This window comes from Lepidochelys kempii, chromosome 7 (genome assembly GCF_965140285.1).
Source record: "Lepidochelys kempii isolate rLepKem1 chromosome 7, rLepKem1.hap1, whole genome shotgun sequence".
In the NCBI taxonomy this organism is placed as follows: domain Eukaryota; kingdom Metazoa; phylum Chordata; order Testudines; family Cheloniidae; genus Lepidochelys; species Lepidochelys kempii.
In genome coordinates, this window is record NC_136386.1 from 97,743,748 (window position 1) to 97,771,675 (window position 27,928).

At 43.2% G+C, this 27,928-nt stretch overlaps 1 protein-coding gene across 5 annotated transcripts in view; it reads right to left on the reverse strand.

Moving 5' to 3' along the window:
- Positions 1-908: 908 nt before the first annotated feature.
- Positions 909-27,928, reverse strand: part of PWWP2B (PWWP domain containing 2B) — a 45,338-nt gene continuing 18,318 nt past the window's right edge. For 3 of the 5 annotated variants that reach the window (XM_073353969.1, XM_073353967.2, XM_073353968.2), the window contains exons 3-4: positions 26,119-27,778; positions 909-1,423 (exon numbers count right to left, since the gene is read on the reverse strand). In XM_073353969.1, coding sequence (XP_073210070.1) covers positions 26,137-27,778 — 1,642 coding nt within the window. In that variant the 3' untranslated portion in view covers positions 909-1,423; positions 26,119-26,136. Of the gene's footprint in view, positions 1,424-8,797; positions 11,513-23,354; positions 24,991-26,118; positions 27,779-27,928 lie in introns of those variants that run through there. The other 2 variants (XM_073353972.2, XM_073353971.2) reach the window with 2 other exon arrangements.

Consider the following 27,928-nt stretch of genomic DNA (forward strand, 5'->3'; position numbering starts at 1 on the left):
GGTGCTCATAATGTTTATGTACAATGGATTTCTTTTTGAAAAGGTTTTAAAATTTAGCCCCTTTAATATTAGCCATTAGAAACATCATATTGTTAAAGAACCAATGGGAGCCAAGAAAAAACATGAGCTTTTATTTGTCTCTTTCCATTAATATTTCCGAGTTAGCAAACCTAACTGTATATTTTTATTTTTGGTAAGGGGACATGGACTAAGATTTTATGAAAAAAAAAATACAAAATAGCATATGTTGTAATGATACTTCGCTTAGTTTCATTCTAGTATATACAAGCCACGTTAACTGTAGTAGGCAATTTTGAACTCTCCTCCCCATTCTAAAATGAGTATCACAGATATTACTAGATGTTACTAGATACTGGAGCTATTGGGTGGGTTTTTTTTTTTAAGTTATATAAAAGGAAGATCAGATCCAAGCTATTGTTTAAGTGATACTAAAAACATCCCAAACTTCACTGTAATTCAGTTGATTTTTAAATTGGCTTTCATTCTTTAATGTTTTAAACATTTTAAAAAGAGTACCAGTCACTATCAGCAATGTTAAGGGTGGAAAAATCCTTTCCCTATCAATCAGCATGTACTCTCAATGGGCCACAAGCTACACTGGTTGAAGAGAAAAGTGTGAATGCAAGATTAAGTTCATTAATGAACTGCATTAGGTGAATAGCCACCCCAGTGCATTTCGGATAAATGCATCTAGGATGTACAGCATATGTGTAGGGATCACTGAAAAATGCACAGATTAATCTAGAATACCTCACAATCCGAATTACTAGTTGATTGCTTGTTTATATGCTTGAAATCATAGTGTTCTTAATTATCTCAGCTCTGCAGTAAACATCACTGAAAAGCTTTAAAGTGTGCACAATAATGGCCACATAATTGTGTTGCACATTTTCCATGTTTTAATTGACACAAAAGTGAGTCCATTGTACTTGACACTACACTGATTTCATTCTATTGCATGTCCTGCTCCAATTACATTTCTTAGAATACAGTATAGAGTAAAAGTTTTGTAGCTTTAAAATTAACAAGTGTGTGAAATCTGTAAGTAAAATAAGCAGCAGCAATATTTTTTGGGATTTTATCAAGAGTAGCTAGTTTTAAGTAATAAATACATTCCAAGTTGTGGTATTCACTATTCTCCTAGTTCACTGCTTTACTTTTCAATTCCCTTGTTTTCGGTTAGATATCCTTAAGACTTTCCTGTCAGCCTCGCACCAGAAGAGTCTCCTAACTCCAGTCCAGGTGCCCGTCACCCTTCACAGATAAGCAGTGCAATCTGACAAGGAAACTCATCCTGCTGTCATCTGCATGGCAACCTCAAGATTCTCCTGGGGAGCATGTCAGGATGTTTACAGACTTCATGAAACTCTAGGAGAACAGCTGTGTTCTTATCTTCTGTTACCTTGAAGAAAGTGAAAGAGGGAGAAAGGTTATTGTAAGTGGCACAGAACTGACCAATATTAGCGGTGAGAGGCTCACTTTCCTTTACTTCATCTAAATATAACCTGCAACTCTTGTGGTGTAAATTTGCATGGCAAACTGAAGACATAATAGCTACAGTTTAATAATAGCCTCATTGAATTAACAGATCTAAATAAAAGTTGGAAGTAAGCAATAATACCACTGAAATATTTTTTGAAGAATGCAGTTGTCATTTTAATGATGAAGAACAGAATGTGATAGCTGGCTAGCTTAGTATTTAAATCTTAAACAATTCACTTTTTGGTGTAGGGATATAATAAGTTTTCCTATACTGGACTCTGGTTAAAACCTATCAGAAATTTTTAAGATTCTTATAGTCCATTTTTTCCCTTGTGACCTGTACTTCTCAAAAAAATTTATAAAATAGGAAAAAAGGTTCTTCATGGAATCCAACCCCTTTAACTCTTAATTTAAGCTTGCGTAAGGAATTGCAGCTGTTTAAATTAGCTGATGCATGTTTAACATCTGAATTTTCAGGTAGAAATGTACATTTCTGATAAGAAAAAGAAAGAAAAAAAAAAAAGCAAGAGATGTTTCCTTCCAGCCAATACACGTTGCTCAGAATGGAAATGAAAAAAAATCAGAAATGAGTACATTTCATTTCAACTTAACGGTTAAAACAAGGAGATACCTGAGATGATTGAGAGATACTGCTGTCAAACCAGATTGGCACAGAGTATTCCTCCCACACCATTCTTGCAGGATACCAATGAGAGTCATCAATGCTCCCGATAGTCCAATCCACACTTCTAAGCAGAGGAAGTTATTCATATCCCACTATAGCAATCTCTAATAGTTGTGATATGTACCTATTTTATTGGCCTTTTAAAGTTAGACTAAGAGCCCCAGCAGCTCTTATTACCTGGTTACCTCAAAGACTATACTGGAACACTTGATTTGCATTTAAAGAGAAGCTGTCAATATTATAAGATTCCAGGACTGTTTCTGTGTTTTGCTCTGAAGCCTAGAACGTCTGTGGAATCAGTGTGAAGTGATGAAACAGCTACGAACATGGCTGAGAGGTTTTTTTGTTCAGAATATCACCAAGTTCAATCATCACTGGGATTCATAGTCTATTACCAACCAATTTTTAAATTCTTAGCCATTTTGACTTTACAAATTACACACGACAGCAAGGCATGTATTTATGTCATGCCAAGAATCCTAGATCATCGTCACATTAGAGGTAACAACCAATCACTACCCTTACTCAACAGATAATTTGCATGCAGCAGTTTGATTGGTTGTATGAGGAAGACTGAATAGATGGATTATTTGGCCCAAGCATCATACTTATGCAACAGCATGGGCTTTCCGCTACTAATATGTAATGAAGTCACAACATTCAAAATGCTGCATTCCTCCCACTCTGACATGAACAGCATGTGCTAAGACTATTAGGCAGAAAGTAGGATTGTGGACACTGTCATCTGGCCTGCAGTAGTCTTGGGCAGAAGGCCATATCAGTGGGAGGGTTTGTTTGTTTAAAGAAAGAGGCAACATTTCACAAGGCTAAGATTTTACCTAGAAGTCCATGCAACTTATGCCTGCCATTCTGTTAATTAACTCTGCTGTGCAAAATGTACTGAAATTGTGCTACAGTACCTTGGCGTGATCAGTGGCCTTAAACATTTGCATATCTATTTAACACACACCCTTCTGTTTATCTTGAAGACTGACTGGAGTAAAACTGATTAAGAATAGTGACTGAGCAGTGCAAGTCAGGAGAACTTGTTGACAGAAGAGTGGCTGAAAACATTGAGGTCATCCATAAGTTTTTAATATTTTCCTCCAGAGAAAACAGGTCACCACAAATGGACTTCAGAAGCAATTCAATCAGGGCCTAGCACTAAAATCCATGATCAGTCCTAACTCAGAAACTAATACTGTCAGGATTTTAGGACCTCACATTTACCTTTCTGATGAATAACAGAATGAGATGTAATACTATGGTTAAGGGTCAAAGTCCTTTTTTATAGAACCCTCAGAGTTTAAGTCTAAAAGTTGAATTATGAGAAGAAAAATCCAATATATAATGATTTAAATAAGTTAATTACATTATCACATTTCTCTGCACTGCTAAAAATGCACCACAACCTCCTGTTAGCATGAGAAACTAAAAGTGAAACTGACCTGCCTGTCCTTGTCCAAGGTGACTGAAAAACACAAAAGAACCCATAGCCCTTAAACATGATAAGCTAGAAATTCAGTATTTTAATAATTTACAGTCTTGTTAGTGACAGAAAGTTTGTTTTTAAGTCACTTCCTTTGACATTCCTATGAAACTCCTATCCTAAAGCACCTTTATAGTTCAGCAAAGTCTGTATTCAGAAATTTCGTGTACACTTTCAAAACTCAGCTACTTCAAAGAAGAGCCGCAAAAAAACCCAAACACAAACTGATCGAAAACAATCAATTTATCAAGCACACTGGGGCCTGAAAGTTATCTGCAATGTGTGATTTGCACCTTTGAACCATAAAACACTACAGGTGGAATTTTGAAAAATACCTACATCACTTCAGCATTTACTGTTTGCCTTAAAGAAATAATTCTGCAAACTTGGTCAGATTGTACATTCCCAAACTAAGCTCATAAAGAAACTTAGTTATTTTGTGGTATGGGAAGAAATATTAAGCACATAGCAACTGACAATTTCTGGTTTGAATTTTTGAAGCATTACTAACAAAACTCACAAAAACCTAGGTAGTTTTGTTAGAGGATTTAATCTTATGACAACAACCATTCCCCCCACCCCACCTTTTCTTTTTACTGAATGGGTACATAACTCAGCCTGCCCTGTGTGTTCTTTAATGCAATTGCTTCAAGACCAAGATCAGAGACTATCTTCTCACAACAGAAATTTGATAGGACTGGCACAACTGCAAGTTGGCTTTTACAACAGCTTTGATAAACACTGGTTTCAGAGTAGCAGCCGTGTTAGTCTGTATCCGCAAAAAGAAAAGGAGTACTTGTGGCACCTTAGAGACTAACAAATTTATTTGTTTGTCCCTAAAGGTGAATGCTTATAACTTCTCTTCACATTAACCTACAGTTCTGGTGCCACTATAAACCAGCAGTTAATAACCTTGAATATAGGAGCTCATGGCTCAAATAGGAAGATGAAGCTTCTTAAAAGTAAGAGAGCACAAATGGCTATTTTAAATATATTATACCAGATAGATTCAGCAGTTTTCAAGTGCAGTTCATTTGACTAGTGAAGGAATATTTATCAGATGACTGAAGAGAGACTTACCTAGTTACTCTGAAGCTTCAGATGGCTAGTACCGTACAACACCTCAAAATAAAACTGCAATTTAAAGAGAAGTTTGAGATTCTGGAAACTTCTAAGTCCCCGATGATTTACATATTATGGATTTACTGATTTAGGTCAACAGCATGAGAGGCAGCATGGTCCAGTGACTAGAGCTACAGCTAGAGATGTTTGGAACAATCCAGGTGGCAGAGGAAGAGGAGGGTAAAAAATAGCCCCACTTACAGGGGTGCTGGAACAATTTGTATAGCGGGGGTGCTGAGCCATTGAATCAAACTGTAAACCCTGTATACGATGGAAACCACTTCAAGCCAGGAAGTGTTGTAGCACCCCTGGTTCCAGCCCCTATGCCCAACTTAATGCAGCTGGTGAATCCTGTTGCAGGCTTGTTGTATATGACTAGCCATTTTGTATCTGCTGCAACTATATAAGTCCCCTTGATGAAAGTTAAACACACACCCAAGATTTAAATGTGCCACTTCTGTGTTCTGCTTAGTCTAGTCCTGCCTCGCGTCTGCGTGGTGGATGTTATACAACTGTGCTATTAAACCTGCTTAAGACATTTCTCCCCAGGGAAAAAGTCAAATACAGAGTTGGGTCAGCATTATGTTCTCAGAAGTCATTTGGCATTTTAATATACTATATACTTTGCTCCCGTAAGAAAAGACACCATTCCCCACACTAATTCTATTTTACAAAGAAATATCAGATACCACATAGCTGGATGGAATCTAAAAGTTAAAACTAGCACTACTATTTAAAGGTCAAGATTTTATTATTTTATTTTTTTGAAGCAACAAGTTGGGCACTCAAAATCACTAAAGACAATTTAAGATGATCTGAGGAGGGCAGATTTTTCAGAAAGTGACAAACTATCAGGCCCCTTTGATAGAACGGGGAAACATTAAAAAAAAAAAAATCACTAGCATGGGTCAAAAATACTAGCCAAAAGGTTGTGGGTCACTCTTTTCCTCTTTTTATTTATCAGGTGTGCATTGGAAAATCTCAATAGTTTATAAAGCAGGATAATGAAATGAACCAAGTAAAAGAGGAAAAGTTTTTCAGACTTCAACCAAACACAAAGTAGCAATAAATTTACGTTTCACGCCAATTTAGACATCGTGGGTCATTATCTGAGAAAAGTTCAGCGCTGCCAACCTCAAGCACTGAAAACTCATTCTTCAATCCTCAAAATAAAATTAGATTTGCTTAAAAATAGTGATTTAAAAAACTCATTGGATTCTTTATGTTCACTGGGTTTTTAGCCTTTAAGGTACACACTGTTCACATTTTCAAGATTTTCTCCACAATCACAGGGACTAGATTTTTTTAAATAAACTGAAGCAGAGATCCTCCCCTAGTCACTTGATTTTAGGAGCTAGGGCTTTGAGACGGAAAACAAATATCACGAGAGTTGGAAACATTGAGTTACACTTTATGTAAAGGCTGTTCAATTTACACCTAAAATTTTTACTCCTCACAAGTCAATCCCTGCAGGGACAAACTTCAATCTGATAATCAGACCTGCATGGGCATGTCTCTGTAGGCATGAGCAGAGGGGCTGCTTGCATGGATCCAATCACAGGATCTGATCCCAAGATAAAAAGAGGTCCATGTGACTGTTCTTGAGGCACCCAGGACTGGAAATCACTGTGTTAGCCCCCTGCCTCTCATGACAGGTAGTCTTGCTTATGATGACTGGGTGTAAACTCCCTAATGCCACCAGCCTGTTACCTCAAGCACTCTCCTCTGGGCTTTGCCAGCTTTGTCTTTGTCTTACAGGTTAACAATAGGTCCCTGAGCCCCTTTGTATCATTCCCCTGTGATATCCAGGCTGTCAGTGGTTACTCTGTCTAATCCCAGCTCCTCTGTCCTTAAAAATAAAAAAGCTATGTTCCCCAGTTTACTAATGTTATCTTAAATCACTGCTCCAGTAAAATCACAGCACTCATGAGCATGTCTAATTTTTTTTTTAAAGTGGGTTTATGTAAGAAACAATAGAGAATTAACTAGAAACAAAATAGCGGAAACAAATGGTTACAATGCAAAAATAAAATCACACACAAACCTGGGTCTACATTTAATAGTTACCTCTATCTAATAAAGTATGTGCCCTCCCCCCCACACCCCCAAGCTCAGTCTGTTGCAGAGCAAGCCGGCTTCACAGGAACAATGATCCAATTTTTCATAAATCCCCACTCCCCAAGATGTCTCCTCAGTGAAAGGATACAGAGGATCTTTCTTCCCCCCTCTCATATACTGAACTAGACTTTTGTCTTTATTCACAGGCAGGGCAAACATATGTTATAATGTTCCTTTATTTTTTTTTTAAACCTCCAAGTAGTTTCCACTGTTGCAGTTATCTCTGATGATTTTCAATTGGTAGTCTTGGAGCAAGGCTAGACGTGGTCCTTGCAGAGGACAACTCCCTCTGCCTGAATGGGCCACCACCAGGACATGTTACAGTAGAGTTACAAACACCTCAAGAATGGAGGTTGTTCGTAATTCTGAACAATGACTTAATACACCTTTGAAACTTTATTATGCAGAAGGAAAATGCGGCTTTCCCTTCTTTTTTTAGTAGTTTACATTTAACACAGTAATGTACTGTATTTGCTTTTTTGGGGGGGGCAGGAGGGGTGTCTCTGCTGCAGTCTGATTTGTACTTCCAGTTCCAAATGAGGTGTGTGGTTAACTGGTCAAGTTTGTAACTGTATCTAGTGGTGACTAACTTTTACTCCAAGTCCATCAACCGTATTTTCAATACAAATACAGTAGAACCTCAGAGTTAGGGACACCTTGGGAATGGAGGTTATTCGTAACTCTGAAGAAGAAATTACAGACTTCAGGCACATGGGGAAGAGAGGGCCACCAGGTGTGTGGGGGCTCTGTGGCTTCTAACCATCAGGCAGCCAGGCAGGGGGCTCAGGACTTCAGCCCCATGGGACCACCAGGACTCAGTGCTTTAGACCTGGGGGAGCAGTGGGGCTCAGGGCTCCCCACAGCTCTGCTCCTGGCTTCAGCATGGAGGGCGGGCATGCCAAGGCTTGGAGCTTAGCTACGGGGGAAGCTCTGAGGCTGAAACTGGTGCTTCCCTCATAGCTAAAGCCCCCACCTCACCCGACCCCACCCCACCCTACAGGGCTAAAGCTGGGAGCAAAGCCATGGGACTGAAGCCCTGAGCCCCAGCACCCCTTGCAAGACTGAAACGGAGAGCAGAGCCGCAGGGCTGAAGCCCCAGGTCTAAAGCCCTGAGCCCCCCACTATCCTGCAGCTGCAACCCCAACCCCCCAGGGCTGAAGCCCTGAGCCTCGAGGCAGTACTATATTTACCTATTGGTCTGTGCTGCTGCCTGATTGATGACTTCCGGTTCCATGGGGTGTCCGCAGCTCTCGTGTTCCTATCTTTGAGGTCCTAGTGTACATTATTTCTTACATATTACCCATATGTGCATCTCACATTGATTATGAATCTTGACAAGTTGTGAGCTTTCTGTAGCTACCTTACATGTTATCCTTTATGGATAAATATCGTGTAAGATACGTATTTAGTGTAGTGAGTTTGTCAGGTCTGAAGTGAGAGCTGTTTACAAAGAACAGGGGATGCTTTGCCAAGGAACCTCTGTATCAAAATACAATTCACTCGGGGGTTTATCTGGGAAATCATCCCCTTAGAGATCTGACAAAGAGTAAGTAATCTGTAAACATTGCCTGTGAGCTAGGAATATACATTCTACATGGGTAAGTCAGCTTTCTCTTATTTTTTTGCAGGGGAAGGCCGAGAGAGAGGAGGTGGATGGGTGGAGTATGGTTTTAAGGTGAGATTACATACGTAAATACCTGGTGAGGTACAGTAATTGAATCTTAGTGCCTTATTACTAGCCCTGATGGTTTGCCAGGTATCAGAACCCTAACCCACTATTGAGAGCAGTGGCAGAAGTATTGCTATCTGAGATATAGAATCATAGAATATCAGGGTTGGAAGGGACCTCAGGAGGTCATTTAGTCCAACCCCCTGCTCAAAGCAGGACCAATCCCCAATTTTTGCCCCAGATCCCTAAATGGCCCCCTCAAGGATTGAACTCACAATCCTGGGTTTAGCAGTCCCATGCTCAAACCACTGAGCTATTCCCCCCCTCCAATTAATTAATGAACAGACTGTGGGTAAGGCAGACAAATAGGAGCCCCAAGAGGTAGATTCTTCATTCAGGCAGGTTGGCATGAGGGAGAGAAACCACCACTGGTCTTGACCACACTGATATATGGAAGCCTCTGAAACACAGGGCCCCAGAGGGGTAATGATCAGGTCCCGTGGAGAAAGTAGAGGAAGCAGTTAGGAGTAGCTGAGGTGAGCACAAGACCAGTGGCACAAATGTGATGGGAAGAAAGAAGAGTGTCCTGGGAACAAGGCATTTTCATCGGCTTCCTTGATTTATTCTCCCTCTGACCCTCTATTTAAGTGGCTTTTCTCTTCACGCTGAGCCACCATGGGGCAACATCACTTTGTCTACACTAAGGAAATTTTACACAAAGTTTCCTACTTTTGCCAACACCGGTTCAACTCCAATGGCTTTAGCAACACTGGAAGCCCCAATATAGGCAGCCTGGTGCCAACATATCAAATGCCAGTAAAGCCCATTTCCAGCAGGATTGGAAGACATGGTGCTTGGGGAAGAGTGACAGCACCCAGATCAGTCTACACTAGAGCTTCCACTATGGCCAATAATGCAGGAGTGTTAATTTTCACTCATGTCGACAGGACTTGTGCCTGTGGAGGCCCAGACTCAACATTTCTCCTGGGAAAAAAAAAGTTCTCTCTGCCCATAACGGAGTAATTATGTGGCTAGAAGTCAGGGAGTAGTCCTTTTAGAGGGACTTACTGAGGTCTATAGTTAGCACAGTTACTGCTGAATCTGGTTTTAGTCTTTTATCTAGATCAGGGAGTATTTCCCCTCCTGCTGAAACTTACAGAATTTCATATACCAGCTATTTAGCCTCCACTTTGTTGTTAGGGAAGGCAATTGTTATAGTACATCATTTAGAGCACACATCAAAAGGATTCATATCTCTGAGCCCTGAAGGAAGATATTTCCTAAAAATATTCTTGATTTATTCGTAGTCTGGCTGGAGCCTGGGAGGCTTAATTGTTTTAAAATCAGTGCAAAATGGTCAGCTGAGAATACTGTATCCCTTAGGGTATGTCTACACTACAAAATTAGGTCAATTTTATACAGTCGATTGCGTATGTCCCCACTAAGCGTATTAAGTCGGCGGACTGCATCCTCACTACCATGGCTAGCATCGTCTTTCAGAGCAGTGCACTGTGGGTAGCTATCCCACAGTCTCCACCGCCCACTGGAATACTGGGCTAAGCTCCCAATGCCGGATAGGGCAAAAACATGGTCATGGGTGGTTTTGGGTACGTCATCAGTTGCCCCTCCCTCCGTGAAAGCAATGGCAACCATTTCGCACCTTTTCTCCTGGGTTACCTGTGCAGACACCATATCACAGCAAGCATGGAGCCCACTCAGCTCACTGTGACTGCTGCTGTTGTGGGCAAGTCTACTGTGGGGGCTGCTATGATCCAAGTAGCCAATGCAATCACTGATGTTCTGCTATCAAGGGTAGTGACTCTGGGAAATGTGCGGGCCTCTTTAGATTTTAGGTGCCTCATATTCCTGTCCTTTGTCGCTGGTGAAGAAGTCTTGCAGCCGTACATTACAGTCCGGTAGGTGCGGTAACACCCCATAGCACTTCTGTGGTTGCCACATGTAACAGCTCCAGGGCTCTTACTCTTTTGCCTTGGCCGAGGTACCTTGCCCTACCAGGACCTCAAAGTATTCAACACGGAAGCACCTGCAGCAGCTGGCACGGCTACACAGCAGCAGCTCCTGGGTGCCTTCGCAGCAGACAGTGCAGTAGGACTGCTAGCCGTCCTTGTCCATGATGTACGGCTCCACCGCTTCTGCTGTAACTCTGCTCTCCTGTGAGCTGGAGGCTTCTGCCTCAGGCTGCTCTCCCAACCAGCAGCACCATGCGGTCGCACCTACCTCAGCCTACCCCTTGCTCCTGTGGCTCATGAAGCCTTGACAGTAGTAAGGAGCAGTTCAACTATAGGCTGAGCAAATGCAGAATGGTGGTAGAATGGGTCTTTGGACATTTAAAAGCTCGCTGGCGCTGTTGGTCAGACCTCAGCGCAACTAACACTCCCATTGTTATTGCTGCTTGCTCCATAATATCTGTGAGAGTAAGGGGGAGACGTTTATGGCAGGGTGGGAGGTTAAGGCAAATTGCCTGGCATCCAATTTTGAGCAGCCAGACACTAGGGAGATTAGAAGAGCGCAGCAAGGCGTGCTGTACATCAGAGAGGCTTTGAAAACCAGTTTCATAACTGGCCACGCTTTGGTGTGACACTTGTGTGTGTTTCTCCTTGATGCAAACCCACCCCCTTTGTTGATTTTAATTCCCTGTAAGCCAACCACCCTGCCCCCTTTGAAATAAAGTAACTATTGTTTTGAAACCATGCATTCTGTTTATTAAATTTTAAAAAATGCAATAACGGACAGGGTAGCCTGGGTGGGGTGGGGGAGAGGGGAAGGACAAGGCCACATAGCTGTCATTCAAACAGTTTGATTTTTAGTGTGGCTACAATAAGCATTCTGTTGCTTGGGCCATCCTCTGGAGTGGAGTGGCTCGGTGCCCGGATCCTTCCCATTCTTGGGCGTCTGGGTGAGGAGGCTATGGAACATGGGGAGGAGAGTAGGCAGTTATACAGTGGATGCAGTGGGGGTCTGTGCTCTTGTTGGTTTTCCTATAGCTCCAAGAGATGCTTCATCATGTCCGTTTGCTCCCCCATTAGCCTCAGCATCGCATCCTGCCTCCGCTTTTCGCGCTCAATTAATTCTTTCCTGGCCTCTGCCACTGAATGCCTCCATGCATTAAGCTGTGCCCTATCAGCGCGGGAGGACTACATGAGCTCGGAAAACATGTCATCGTGAGTGCGTTTTTTTCGCCTTCTAATCTGCGATAACCTCAGGGACGGAGATAATAAGGGGAGCGTAGAAACCATCTACGCTCTGATTCTGGGGGGACTGCATGGTCACCTGTGCTGCTGACCAATCAACCTAATGCGGCTAAATTCAACCTAACCCCATAGTGTAGACCATGCCTAAGATTCATCCTGAAACCTCAGAACTGAAATTTTAGGATTCCGCCTTTCCTGGAGAAGAGCAGGCTGAAGATGCTTCCTGGATTATTAGTGTTAAAGGGGTGCTGAAGTGCATACCTATCACTGGGACCAGTCAGAAAAGTTACTGAGTGGTTTCTTCTCTCTGTTGCGCTTGTTCCCAATATCTTCCTCATTCAAAACAGCATACCAAAAGGGATCACCTGTTCTGTTGGAAGTTAATGGAAGTTTTAAAAATTGAAGGCAATGTTAAACCTTCTCCTTTCCCCCAGTAGTTTACTTCAGAGGGATATTTTCCATCCATCATCCAGCTGATGAACAGCTACTGGGTAAACTCTCACTTAGCTTTGCCAAATCCATTTACTACAGATCTCCATCCTCCTTGCTTGCTTCTTCCTACAACTCTGACTGGGGTGAAGTAAAAACCACCCAACCACTTCCTGCAAGTCCCAGCTGCAATCAAAAAAGAATATCCTGCTCACATAGACACCAGAAGAGAGTAGAAGTTTTCCCTCAAGGCAGAGCTCAGATGTAGAGTCCCTCTCTCTCCTCCTCCCCAGCAACAAGATTCCCTAGACTCAGCTTCTCAAACAGAAATAAAATGGGGTGTGGGAGGGAAAAGTCTTTCGGGGGGGGGGGGGAGAGAAAAGAGAAGGCAGGCACGCAGTAAGAGCAAATAATTCAAGAGCCATTGTTAGAAGTAGCCAGAGGAAGATCTAAACAGAGGATGGAAGCATCATAAATTTATTGCATTGCCCCAGCAGCCTTACTAGCCACGAACAACAGGTTTTTGGAATAGTTTCCAAATCCCAGAGCAGCAATATGCAGCCTACTTAGACGGGTTAGTAGACATGCCTTCATAAGTATTAACTGTCATCATCCCGAATAGCTATTTATGAAATAAAATAGTTTCACAGGTTTTTTATTCTTTGAAAAAGGTTCACTTTACAATTACAAAAAACAAAGCAAAACAGGAATTGAGCTTCTCAGACTCCCATGCTCCAGCATACGCTAGCACATCATGTGGTTTGGGGCCTAGATGAAGGCACACTTCCCAGGTATGTAGATGTAACAGGTTATCTTACTCACGAGTCAAATAACCTCACTACACTTCATTGCCCTCAACTCCGTAGTTTACATAGGGAAGAGACTCTTCGTATTTAACACAATCCAACATGCACTAAGGGAACTGTTAAACCACTTGGAAGTGTCTATTCCTTCAGGATATTAATGAACATCTTGAAAAGTTCAGTAAAAAGACACCGGTCCCCCATTCTGGAAAAATACATGAGTGACTAGCGACCAGACAATTACTAGACTAATTCAGGGCAGCTGACAGCATCTGTGCTGGAAAGGCTCAGGACTAAGCTGCCAGAGAGAATTTATTACCCTTTTGCCCTAGTGATGATGACCCATTATGTTCACTTACACAGGCCACACATCATACCCGACAAAGAAAGTGCATAGGGGACTTCAGTATCTTCCCATGTTTGTCATCTAATTCAGAACTTGAAGAGTTTTCCCTTACCGCAAGCCTACTTGTCACAGGGTAGCACTGGCCCTTTAAACAGGGAAGAGGCCAGTGCACCTGTGACTGCCAGCTGAGCTCCAGCTGGGGTATAAAGCAGCACCTGGGCCCTGTGGGCAGAGGCTGGGTAAGTTAGACCTGAGAATCAGGGAAGAGAGAGGGAGGGAGCACAGACAGGAGGCTCTCACTGCCTGTTCCCCGGGAACACTGAGACCAGCCAGAAGTCAGGAGGCCTAGGTAGGGGAGAAAGACTCTGGAGCAAGGGGAAGGCCCAGGGGAGGACCCCTATGGCCCACACAAAGGGCAGGGTGCCAGAAGGGATGCAAAATCTTTATAAAGCCCTGGGCAAGTGGATTTTGTTTATGTTCTTGCTTCGTCTGAGCTTCTGAACTCTAATAGGAGACTCCCAGGAGAAGCTGGAGAGCCCCCAAGCCTGAAGGAAACAACTGAGGGTGATGATCAGCCTAGAGTCATAGAAGATGGCAGAGCCGGAACCTTTAGCATTATTGTATTGAACTTTATTTTGTTATTTAACAATTTTTTGGGGGCAAAAATTGGGGATTGGTCCTGCTTTGAGCAGGGGGTTGGACTAGATGACCTCCTGAGGTCCCTTCCAACCCTGAGATTCTATGATTTGAGGGGACCACCCTAATAACTTAATCCACTGCATAACCCACTCTGTGTTGGGGAAGCATTCTTGAAAAATCTTGAAGGGTGGGGTGCCTGCAGGATCCAGGATGGGGCACGCTAAGATGCCAACCTACGACACTACTATTCAGAACTACAGTCTAACGGCCTGACAAGCTACACCCCTCATCACAGAAGAGTCCAGCAGCAGCATGAGTGGGATAGGATTCTTTGACATTTCACTGCTGTCACAGCAGAATTCCATACTGCTGCTGCTAGCTAAGCCCTCTGCAGATGTGGAAAGGCAAATTTCCATTGGTTAAAGGGCTAGTTATTTTTGTTTTATTTTGTGAAAGCATAAATTCGCCAAAAATTGATAGCTGAAGCTCCACTCTGACTCACTCGGGAAAGTCTTACAACCTGTTTGTGGGAATGATTTTTCAAGCACTAAGAATGAGAATACACAATAGAGATCCACGTAACAAGTTAATGCAACAATAGATCCGAAGTATGTTTTCCTAGGAAAAGCTCACACACACACACACACACACACACACACTTAAAACTGAAAGGTGCAAAATGAAGGCACACGTTGAAGGTTGAACTATAAATGGCACATTCTAATCTACTTTCTATTGCTGGCTTTGTTTATTTATTTATTTTTACACAAACAAAAATAGATCAAGTCGCTCTGGTTTTAGAGATTGATGCAGGCAGGCATTGTCCTTCAGCAATATTAGTAATCCTGTCACAATGTCAGTTATAGGCACTTGTGTGGAAAAGACAAAGAAGGGGATTAGGAGACTTGCAAACAGCCATTGCCTAATGAAACAAAAATCTTTAAATCATTCTGTTCCAATTCATGCCAAATTAAAAACTGACAATTAAAGAAATCTTGCATTGATGTTAAAAACAGACTACTATCAATGTGCCACTCAAGTAAAAGTGTGGAAATTATGCATTTCTATACTAAACTCCATCCCTTCACAATCAAGTCCCATGTGACAGCACCTGGAGTAGCCTTAACATTTCTATTTTTACTACCACATATCCAAATCTCTTCTCTCCTTCCCCAACAGGTAGCAAGGAAAGTATGCACACAGAATTGGTTCTAGAGTTTAAAAAAAAATCAAAAGTTATTTATATTGCTCACTTGTACAGCATTCACTTTGTGGCGTGACTTGACAAGTGTTTTTAGTGCAGTATTTAAGCAGACACCTGGAAAGTAAGAGGTTTAAAAAAATGAGGCTTTGACCCTTACTGGAGGGCATCCACAGAAAACAGGACTCCTTTTGGAATGGCCTTATCTCCCTTATTTTTCAACACAAGTCCCATCTCAAAACATAGTTCTGCAGCAATTCCTGTACCTGAGATCCTATAAACCAGCTCACTTCACTCGCTGCAACATTACACAAGTGAAAACAGAAACCCAATTAAATGAGATTTTTCTCTCCATCTTGCATATCTGGTGTCTGCACTTGGATTTCAGTGTAAATGTCTAAAGGAAAGTCTTCAGAAATTTGACTTATGCAGTTAACAACTGTCTTAAACTTTGCCAACTGAGTTTATAAATTCCTTGAACTGCAGTCACAAACTGATCACAAGAATCCTCATAAAACAAAACTCGTGGTCATCTGGAGAATAGATACATTTGCCTTCACTACCTGCTGCAACGTTTGACTGTCACTCAGATCCTGCACAGTATCACAGCTCAACAGAAGAGCTGTAAAGCACTTTGGTCTTGCACAATTGATCACATTCTTAAGCATCGAGCTAGTCTGCTGGCTCCCTTTACAAACTGCACTGGCCAACAATACAGTTAATTCCTATTCCGCACTCAATGGCTTGCTCAGCAAGCCATTGTCTCTGACAGCTTCTCCAGCAGACCTTGTCAGCACTCTTATCCAGACCAAACTGGCTGAAGCTCCCAAGGTACAGGAGTCCTTGCACAGCTAGCTGGCCTCTAGTTGACAAACTTTGCTGGCAGGGCTTTGCCAGTTCTTTTCTCTGTAGCTTTGCAAGTCCACCAGCTCCAAATGGTGCCATAATCTGCTTAGTCTGGAGTTAAAACAGCTTGCTGCATGTCCTAGGAGCATCATTAAGCCTTTCAATTTTATAATCTCCTTCAGCAGCTGAACTTGTAAATTCTTGTAAGTAGATAGCTCATTCGTTAACAGTGCCCCCCTGAGCACTTGGAGCATGCAGTCCACTTGACTATTCTCCAGCAGGGGCTCAAAACTTTTCCACAGCATGAGCCACAATTTAGGAGGGCAGGTGGCCCATAGACAGGACCATCTGCAATCACAGAGCCAATGTCCTGTCCATCTGCACACTCTCAGCTGGAAACACGAGAGCCAACAAGCACTCTGCAACTAGCCAGCTCAGCAGACCACAGTCTGGAAACCCACAGCACATGGGCAGCCCTGCAATCTCAGACATTTGTAATGTATTTTGAGGCTCTCCCCTGCCTCAAATGTAGCTACATACATATGCTGACTAAACTGTTCACATATGAAGTTTGATGTTTCAGATCAGCTGTCTGAGTTGGTGAGAGGAAGCATGGCAAGTTTCAGCCCAGAAAAGATAAATGTTTCAGAAAGTCATTTCACATAAAAACAGCAAGAGTTTTTACAACCTTAACTACATAGTTATCCTCACCACCACCATAATGTCTAGTCACACAGCAGGGCTGTGTATGTCCCGGTCACAGGATGGCTAGCCCCAGTAAATGAAGTAGATCCAGGTCCCTTGTCCCAGAACAGGTGCTACCAATTAAGAGGGTGGGGCAGCACCTGGAGGCTTTACAAGGCCAGGGAGAATCTGAAGGAGGAACTGACGAGGAAACTATGTTTGGGAGCAGGGAGAAAGCAGGAGAGCAGCAAGAGTGATTTGCTGGCTGCACCCCCAAGCCAAAGAGCCTGAACTGAAGTTAGGATCAGCAGCAGAGGGAATTGCCCGCTAGCTGTAAGCGAGAGAGCCGGAGCCAAGGGCCAGAGAAGGCCAAAGGCAGGATAGCTGCTGAGGAGCTTACCCGCTGACATCTCCAGGGCTGGAGAGCTGGATCCTGAGGAACTGTGTGAGGCCCAGGGAGAGAGTGAGGGATGCTCCCGTGCAAGGATGCTCCCAGCAGAGGTGCTGCAGGGGTTCCCCTGGGGAAGACTGGGCTTGCACTCAAGTAGGAAGGGCTGGGGTGGCTGCCTTGGTACAAGGAAAAAAGAGAGGAGTGCACTGGAGAGCCAGGGCGTGATGAAGGACTCTGGAGCTGTATGTTGCATGTGCTGCGTGCACTATGCTAAAGGAATTCTGGACTATGGTATTGGGACTTGTTTTGTTATGATGTATGTGCACAAGACTTTGGCCATAAATTAACTACACAAGGGCTATATTTATCTTGGGAAGAGGCTTTGCACTATTTCTGGGGAATCTAAAGGAGGGAAACTAAGACAGGTGTACAACAGAAGGGAGCTTCAGTCAAGGTGGCCCTAGGACTGTCCCTCTGCCAGCCCTTTTTCTTATTCTGCCAGGAATGCAGAGAATATGCACACAATGCCAGGAAACCTCTTTTGAAAATGAAATTGTAACTCAGTTTTACATTATTAGAACTTAGTACATGGAGTCTATGTACTGTGGTTCATTTTTGCTATACACAGATCCAGTCATCACAAAAAAGGTTATATTAAGCAAATAACAATAGCGTTAACTTACAAAATGCCACAGTAGGTTTTAAAGTTTAGTAGCATCACAGCCATACAAAATATTACCAGTAGAAAGAGATATAGGCGAGAATAAGGTCAAGTTAAGAGAGCTGTATTTCTTGGCGTGAAATGCCAAAGGAATCTCAGTACTATAAAGCCATTTAATGCAGATATTTAGAGGTACTGTATGTGAAGGTATCTTTCTTGTCCCACAAAAAACTCTAGGATACAAGCAAAAAAAAAAAGTGGTAAGATAAAGCTCATGAGACCCACTAAAGTGAGTTGTTTAAGAGAAGCATCTGATAAATTTGGAGCAGGATTTTCCTAAATGTGTTCACAGTCACAGTGAGCAAGACTCTCACTGCTGACCTCTTTTGCTGCGTACGAGGCCAGAGTTTAGGAGGGGCTCTAAAATCCCCTTCTATAGCTGGGGGAGGTTGCTGTGGCACAGACACTGAGTAAGAGCCATCATGCTGCCTCCTGAGGATCCCCTTACACACCCTGGCACAGGTGAGGCAACAGCATATAGTGCTGCCGAGTTTCTGTGCATCACTGCAGGAGATGCAGCAGACTTCTGGGGTTGCTCTAACTTAGCCAGGCCCCTGGGGTTGTCTACAGGTACACCAAGGACCTTTCCAGACCCCAGGACCACACAGGTGCCACGGTACCTTAGGTGCTCTTCCCCCTGAGTTCTGATTTCCATATTGAGGTTCTTTGTGCTTCTTACAGGTGCATACAATGCTTTTGGGCAGCCTGTTACCATAGAAGTTTGCCTAATATGGGCTATATCATGCATAGGTTTGGCAGTTAACATTTAAAAACAGACCTGGATATGCTAACAAACCCATTTATGGTATGAAAGCTGTAGAAAGCTCTTGGGGTACTTGGCATTAGGGAGAAGTATAGAAGAGAAGCCATTCAGCTCAGGGAGTTTCAGGTTTATGAAACTTCCAGCCTAAATTCTCTATCATAAAAGACAAGCAGAGACCAAAGAGTGCAAGAAGGATATTTTCTTATGTTTAAGGAACAGTTCACAGCTATAGACCAGAGCTCAAACACACACTGCCTCAGTCACTGCAACTAGAACACCCATCTATATTTGCCTCTATATCAATCCCAATTCTAGCTTACACTACTAAAGCTTGCAACATAGGATAACTCCCCTCCATATATATTAGTAAATGTTTCTCATGAACGTGTGGTCAGCGTGTCAGAACTGCTCAAACAGCATACATTTTTCACAAAAGCTTTGCACAGAAGTGTATACTGTTCACCAAAAAAAGAATCAAGATTTGGTATTTTTTTTGACTAGCTCTAGCCCATTGTGAATCAGTCAAGGTAGCAAAGAAAAAAAACACATGCACGCAAAAACAAAACCCCAGACAGTCTCAAAAACACATTACTGAAATCAGACTAAAACCAATCTCATCCTCAAGTCATGAGTGACTCGTAGGTAGGTCAACCCAGATGAGATTTTGATATGAACGTTTGCCATCCCACACTCTGAACTTTAGTTGACCCGAGCAGCCTCTGGCCTCCATTTTTCCAAATGACTATAGAATTGTAATTCTCACACTCACTTGTTGAGCTGGCCACCCATTTCGTAACCCATAGAGTAGATCTCTGAGTCAGTTTGTTCTAACATTTTTGGCATCTTCTGATATATGCTCCTACAATCCTACTGCAGGTGCACTGCTAGGCTCGCCAAGTGTTTGAATCCAAAGCTGAGCGTATGTAGACCTTGGCAACTAGCTAAGCTGTTCATATATATATATAAAAATATGAGGGGGGAGCAGAGGGAGACACCTCCCCCGCTATTAGGGGGCCACCGATCAGAGCATGAGGCAGACTGCTGCTTACTCCCCTCCGCTACTCCAAGATTGTTCTCTGCCTGTTACCTGCTGCTCTACAGTCAGGATCTGTGCTCCCATAAACACTGACCCCACCTCCTTCAAAAGCAGGAATGAGCTACCAGGGATGGGGACCTAGGAATAGGCAGGATTCCTCTTCTTCAGGGATAGCTAATGCTGCAGCTGGGAGCCCGTCCCCCAGGGTGGGCAGACAGACACGCTCGCTCTGCTTGAGCTAGCGTGCTAGAAGACAGCACAGGCGGCAGGGCAAGCTAGCGGCCTGCGTACATACCTAGGGGGTCTGCGCTGGTTTGTACTCAGCTGGCTCGCCTAAGCCACCACCCATGCTGCTCCCCGCTGCACTAGTGTTAATGCGCTAGTGCATCTCTCCCCACCTGAGCTGGGAAGCACTCCCCCAGCTGAAGCGTAGATATACCCACAGAGAGAATGGGTACGTCCTAAAATTCAAAATGCCCCTGAATACACGGAGAATGCAGAGATGAAGGAGGGGCATAGCATCTCCCCTCAAAGAGGGCCGGGGCTGGGAGGACAATACACTTCCTCTTTGCAGCTTCCGCTCTTCGGGAGAAGAATTAGGCTGAAGCCATTTCCAGGCAAGAAGCTGAAGACAGAGAATGGCAGGAGGGGATGTGAATAAGCATCTGAACATTTGGAGGTTATGGCAAATCCAAAAAATTCTGGTTCTAATATTAAGGTGATCACGCTACCTAAAATTCATTGCAATTCACAAACAAGAGGATAGCACGGAGGTGGGCAAGCTACTGCCCACGGGCCACGTCCAGCCCGCGGGACCCTCCTACCTAGCCCCTGAGCTCCTGGCCTGGGAGGCACAGCCTGACCCAGTGCTCTGGCAGGCATGGCCGTAGCACTGCCAGCCACCCGTGCTCCAGGCAGCATGGTAAGGAATCGGGGGTTGGATAGAGGGCAGGGGAGTGGATAGTGGTTGGGAATAGGGGGGTTGGATGGTGTGGCAGGGGGCAGTCAGGGGTTCCAGGGCCGGTCAGGGAGCAGAGGGTGGTGGATGGGGTAGGAGTCCCAGGAGAGCCGTCAGGGGGCGATAAGTGGGAGGGGAGGGGCAAAATGTCAGATAGGAGGCGGGAGCCAGGCCAGGCCTGGCTGTTTGGGGAGATACAGCCTCCCCTAATTGGCCCTCCATACAATTTTGGAAACCCGATGTGGCCCTCAGGCCAAAAAGTTTGCCCGCCCCTGGGATAGCAGCAAGAAAAAAAAGAAAGAAAGATAGATAATGAGGAGACCCATGTACCACAAGACCTTAAAGAAATATTGGAACTTTTTACTGTGGTGATAAAAGTGTTGTTTACTATTCAATGGATCAATACTCCATGAATTTGCTTCATGTGTAAAATCTGAGTTAATAAAGAGAAATATGATGATACATGCATTTGTAAAATTAAGTTATGTGAAACATGTTTCTATCTAGGTACATATATGCTGCACCCCTCTCCCTCAACCACAGATACATCTTCAGTGGTTTTGTTTCCGACGTTAAAGAAAGCCAGTCACGCTGAAGACCCATTTACCCATTAATATCCTCTATCGGTGATTTCATAAGTGTCTTCAACACTAGTGATGAACTCCTACAAGAGGGCTGGGGGAGAATATGGAATTATTTTCATAAGCCAAGTCAATAAATATAACTTGGTTACATCCTTGGAACCTGATCTGGTTTTGCTCAAATAATCTGAAAGTGGCAGAACCAAGAATTGCTGCAAGCTTGCTTAAAAGTAAGCTATGCCAAAAGTGATAACAGTGCAACTTCAGCTCCACTTGGGACTTCAGCAAGTGAATACAGGCTTGCCTTTGCTCAAGACAAAGCCAGATCCATATTTTCGGTTTTACACAGAACACAGTTTGAGGTAACCATCTTCCCACACTTTTCTCCCCACCCTACCCCAAGGAGGTCTGCCTTCAAAAGCAATCCTGGCAGAAGACTTGACTACATTTTGGCTCCCAACCCCCATTAAACACTCCCATTTACAACATGACCCTTGCTAAAACGCTCTACGCAGGCCTTCAAGCAGGCCTGCTGTAAATAGGGATTTAGATTTAAGGTTAAATATCATCCACTGTTCTGACACTGCCATTATTTTCAGGACTTGTCCAGCTAATTTTCAGTAGCAACTACAAAAAACTTTAATCTTAAAAGCAAAATCACCAAACTTGGTCCGAGTTTCAATGCTTACCAAAACAAACATACCACTGAAATAAGAATCTGTTTATTACAAGCATTTAGTTACAGTGCAAAAGATATTTATGAAGCCACCAGTTCTCAACAGCAAGTTATGCCTGTATATCAAAGACAGCTGCAAAGAGGCATGGGAACATGTTTAATGGGAGATTTTTTCCCTATCTGCTGAATCAAGAGTGTCTTATGAAATTAGATTTTACAGGTTACTACTCTGCCTTGCTTTTTCCCCGTTGCCATATTTTTATTGGCAATTTAATGACAAGGTTAACTCTCTACTCAAAGTACATTTTGCAGGGGAAGCAAAAAGTAGGGCTAATTAACCTTGCCAACTGGAAGTTTTGTTTTGTAATAATTGGTAAAATAATTTAGTTAGATATGGTTAACATTATTTGATCAGCTCTAGTATTAAGTGAATCCACGTGTATTCAGCTTATTTTGCATTTGTAGATGTTATATCAGGGGTGGGCAAACTTTTTGGCCTAAGGGCCACACTGGGGTTCTAAAACTGTATGGAGGGCTGGTAGGGAAGGCTGTGCCTCCCCAAACAGCCTGGCCCCCACCCCTATCCGCCCCCTCCCACTGCCCACACCCTGACTGCCCCCCTCAGAACCCCTGACCCATCCAACCCTCCCTGCGCCTTGTCCCCTGACCACCCCCTCCGAGGACCCCAACACCCCCTAACCAACTTCCCCTGACCGACCTGGACCCTATCCACACCCCTACCTCTGACAGGCCCCCGGGACTCCCATGCCTATCCAACCACCCCCTGCTCTGTCCTCTGACTGCCCCCTATCCAACCCTCCTACTCTCCACTCCCTTACCATGCTGCTCAGAGCACCAGGACTGGCAGCCATGCCACCTGGCCAGAGCCAACCACGCCGCTGCACAGCCTAGAGCACTGGGACAGGCTGGCAGCTCTCGCAGCCATGCTGCCCGGCAGGAGCTCACAGCCCCGCCGCCCAGTGTGCTGGTGGCACAGCGAGCTGAGGCGGGGGGGAGGGTGGAGGAGAGAGAAACGGACAGCAGGGGAGGGCTGGGGGCTAGCCTCCCAGGCCAGGAGCTCAAGGGGCTGGGCAGGATGGTCCCACAAGCCGGATGTGGTCCACGGAATGTAGTTTGCCCACCTCTGCTTTATATTGAGGTCTCCAGTAACTCCCCAATGTGTTCTCCATCCCCTATAGGCCAGAAGCCACCTAAGATATTTGAGAAGGTTAACAGTAGAACACTTGTGACAGGTGAGTGACTGTTTTACTTATTGATCTAGTCGGATCATATCAATTACTTTAATTGTAAACATAAATGTTGTGGGCCAAGTATCAGAGGGCTAGCCATGTTAGTCTGTATCCACAAAAACAACGGAGGAGTCCAGTGGCACCTTAAAGACAGATTTATTTGGGCATAAGCTTTCGTGGGTAAAAAAAAAAAAAAAAACCCCATCTGAAGAAGTGGGGGTTTTTTTTACCCAGGAAAGCTTATGTCCAAATAAATCTGTTAAATCTTTAAGGTGCCACCGGACTCCTTGTTATAAATGTTATGTGGTTCTATTGGATTTGGTTTGTAAACAGACCTCCCCTTACCCAACTATTAATGGGCCCATTTCTGCAATGGCACAAAGTGTGTTATTACAAGTATGGCTACGTAATCTTGTTAATTACCGTATCAGAGACATAGAAGATTCACCTCTGAACATTCTAAAACAATCAAGACACACTTTGATTTACAACACAAACAAGTTTTTCCTGGCACGACTGATTGCAACAGTAACTGAGCCACTGTGACCTATAGCAACTAAAAGGAAAAGAAGTCGTCAGTTACCAAAAAGTGGTGAAAAAACTTCAGTTGTCTTAAGAAAATTCACAGAAAGCAATGAAATTCTGTCCCATTGAAGGGACAGAAAGCTAGTTTTAGACAAGGTATTCAAATACGGTATCATCTAGTTATTGATGCATGTCATAAAAATTATGTAAAAGCAAGACACAATGGGGAAAAAAGGAGCCACAAACAAGAAAAATCCAGTGTAGGAGCAGTATAATGTCATACTGAAGATCCAAGTGATGATGACCTTTGATCTCCTGCCCCTTTCCCTCCTTACAAGTCCTCAGATGTGATGGCTGCCTCCTGGTTGGTACAGGATTAGGTTGTGGCACAGTTAGCAGATAGCGGCAAAGAGTCCTGTGGCACCTTACAGACTAACAGACGTATTGAAGCATAAGCTTTTGTGGGTGAATATCTACTTCGTCAGATGCATGTAACTATTGTAGTTAGCAGACAGTTATTTTCTCATGGAGACTGACAGATAATTTTAGCAGAAAGACTGAAAAGGTGAGTCAGATATGGCACTTGGGTAGAGAGAAGATAAAGAAAGTTTCCAGGAATACCTTAAGGCCTTTCTAAGATCAATTCAGGTTTTTACCTAGGAGAAGTGAGGAATTTGGCACAATGGTCATGGTACAAAGAAAGAGGGAGAATTCTGGGTCTCTCTCACATTCAGGTAAATAAACTGGTGACATTTGATGGAGGATGAAAGAGAATTTCCAGTGCTTCTCCTTAGTGCAGTTTTTCAAGATTTAACTATCCAGAATAAGTTTGCAAAAGCAAACTGTCAGCAGAATTTCCCTTCATTTTCCTCTAGATCAAACCTGCCTGCCTCAGAATTATACAAACATTTACCAGCTTAGTCCCAATAGCTGAAGTGTTGAGTCAAATATTGCTATAATCACGAGTAAGCTTCCTCATGCTAGAAACTTGGAAAAAAAAATCATTGGCTTGTGTATGCATTTCTTAAATAAGGCAAATGAGGAAAATAAGGGACAAAGTGATGAACCAGTACTGAGTTCTGTGGGAGCCAGAGCACAAAACTACATTTTAAAAGAGGAAAAGTTTTTCTAACAGTTAGAATTGTGATTTCAGAGAAAAAAAAAGAGTTAGTTTGTATCCTGGTTTAATAATATTTCACTGGGGTCCCAATCTGTAAGTGTCATGCATGTGGTCATGTTTAGCATGATAGCCACCATCAGCAGGATGCCAAGAGACAAATCTTGATCTTATTCAATGTCACCAGGAGTTTTGCCATGGACTTCAATTGAAGCAGGGACAGGCCCTATAAAATGCAAATTGAAATTGAAATAATAGAGCTATTTGAGTTTGCGCTACATTTTGTAATTTTAAACACTGAAGACTGATCACAACAGAGACACATATTACAACTTAAAAGTAAGAGAAAAAGTATCTCTTCTTCAATCACATAGGAGAACCAATATTATGCTCTCAGCTGTTTCCCAAGAACTGATTACTATGTTGATGTCCTTCCACCTTCTCTCAGTGGTACTCAGGGCATTGTACTTTCAGGAAGTTGCCAGAGAAAAAGGAACCAAGTGTTTTGTTCTTAGCTTTAGGACAAGTAGTCGGATGTGATTATTGTAGTTTAAAGTGAGACACATGGAGAAGAGAATATCTTTTGCAGAAGGAAGCAAACCCAAGTGGACTGTTAGACTTTGAGAAGAATGAAGGGGGTGGAGAGAGGGCCATCGTGAGCATCTTTGATTATTAAAGCCAGCTGCTTGTATAGTGTCTACATGTAAGTTATCATTTATGAAAGTGTTTTTTCAAGGGACAGTTAACCAAAACAGCTAAGGGCCTAGGGGCCACTAGGTCTTCAGCCACAGCAGGATGAATTTTAGCACATAAGTACGGTCAGTCAATACCCATTACACCCTTGTGTGGTAGGCAAGTATTATTACACCGATATGTACTTAGATGGCAAAACAGAGACAGTCAAGTCACTTACCTACAATGTCATTGTCAGAGTCAAAACAAGACTGCATGAGTCTGCTTCTCACATACCCACATTTAGAATCCCACGTAATTACATGTCTGTTCCCTCATCTGTCCAGATGGTACACTAGCAAAGCTGGTTGGGAGGTAGTATGGGGCCACCCTGAGCAACAATGCTCCTTTCCCCACAGCAATAAATTGGCCCATAGTCCCCTACTAGAATTAAGAGGCTGCTTCCTGCGAGTCTCACTGAAGTCTGTGAGAGCTAAAGGTTCTCACCCTTCTGAAAGGTCACTTAAACATGTGTTTCTAGACCTCTGAATAAGAAGTTTAACCCTGATCTTTTAGGCAACTCAAAGACAAAACAAAGAAATAAGAACAGACATGACAAGAAGACAAATGCAATCTGTACAAGAATGTTAGTACAGGTAGCATCAATCCAGTATGCACTCACCTGGTACTGGAGGCAAAGTTATGTTTCAAACTGGGTTAAGAGATCTCTTATTTCTGGGGTCAGATGCTCTACTGCCTTTGCAGCTTCTGTAATAGCTTTCCGATACATCCCTTTCTTCTTACGATTAAATCTCAGTTTGAAAGATTCAGAGAAAGGAGAGAGTTTTGAAACAGATAAGAATGAGGTTGTTGGAGAACCAAACCATGATACTTTAGCTTCTCGCCAGGAAGGTTCTCCATTTTCCTTCTGGCTAAGGTTTATGTCAAGAACACGTGCCGGCCACCATGGGAAACCATGAATTTTACCCCAAACAATATCCCCCACTGAAACAGTTCTTCCATCTTCAGTGACACATTTAGAGACACTCTGTGTATGTAGTCTAACTGTTAATGGTGGCACAATTTTACGGTCATCTTTTGAAGATGAAGAAACAGATGCATCATCACCAGGTAAAAAGTCACACATTTCTGGTGATGTTACTTCTGAACTAGAGGATTTGGATTCATCTAGACTGTCATTGCTACACACTGATAAACTAGAAGAATCTGCCTTCCTTTTACGATAATTCATAAGAAAAGCCAAGTTATCATGTCCATCTTTACCTTGGGGAAATCTTTTGAAGTCATCATCTTCACCTGAACTCCCTGAAGACATCTCTGCTAAACTTCTATCTGCAGATTCATCAGTGTAAAATGCAGCAGGATTGGACTCTCTGCTACTCTGAAGGACATTTATCTCATCAATAAGTTCTGCTTTATAAATGGAAACACTCTGACCATCATTTATTCGATGGGGTTTCAGTCTGATTTTTGGAGGTGGAACATCTGCATTGGAATGCACAGGCCTAGTTAATTTCAGTTTTGGAATGGAAGCAAGTTGGCTGCTTGCCGACTTATCCATAAAACATTTGGTTTCCTGATATCGTTCAGAGTCTCGGTTCTCCTCTTGGTCCTCCCCTCCATTCTGCAATATCCGCTGTGGACAAAATGGTTTAACTGATCCATGAATCCGGGAGGGAATTTTCACTACTTCACCTTTACCTTGTGGTGTGCTGTAGGATATTTTTATAACTGGAGTTCGATGCACTAATTCCCCAGAAAATTTGTCTTCCTCCCTCTTTTCTCTTTTGTTCCTTTTCTCTACAGAATCAGAATCACTGTGCTTTTTTTGCTCCTTATCCTGAATGCTTAGCTTCCTCCTTGTTTTAGCATTTTGCCTGGCTTTGTAGTTCACTTCCTCTGGGTTCAGAGTATTTTTACATTTTTCACAGAGCACTTGCCTGGGCCTCAGCCTAATAGTGCTCATGATAAGCCTTCCTGGGTCTCTATTTCGTGACAACCGTCTTTTTGTCCTCTTTATAGTCCTTGGTGGTGGCTGAGGAACCCACTGGTTATATGTGTGTCTTAACCATAAGGGAGGAGGAAAAGGAGCTCCCTCAAAATAGGGCGGGTAAGGAGGAACATTGCCTGGCGATGGAGGTGGCAAAAGAGGAGGAACCTGTTCATCATTGTTTCCTTTGGGAGGTTTTTCACTAGAAAGCTGGGACTCCATCTCACCCTTCGCAGCCCGTCTGTTTTCAGGAATCCAGTTAGTGCAAGCATCAGTAGGAGGGTCCTCTTGCTTTGGCAACGAAGGTGGTGGAAGACAGAGCAAGCCAGACCTATAGCAGTGTGGGGAAAAAAAATACACAAATCAGAGCTGTTTGAAAACAGAGATTTCTTTGACAAAAATTAAAACTTACCAAAAATGCCATTTTCTGAAAGAATATTTGCCCAATGCACTAAGAGGTCAACATTTTCCCCTCATTTTT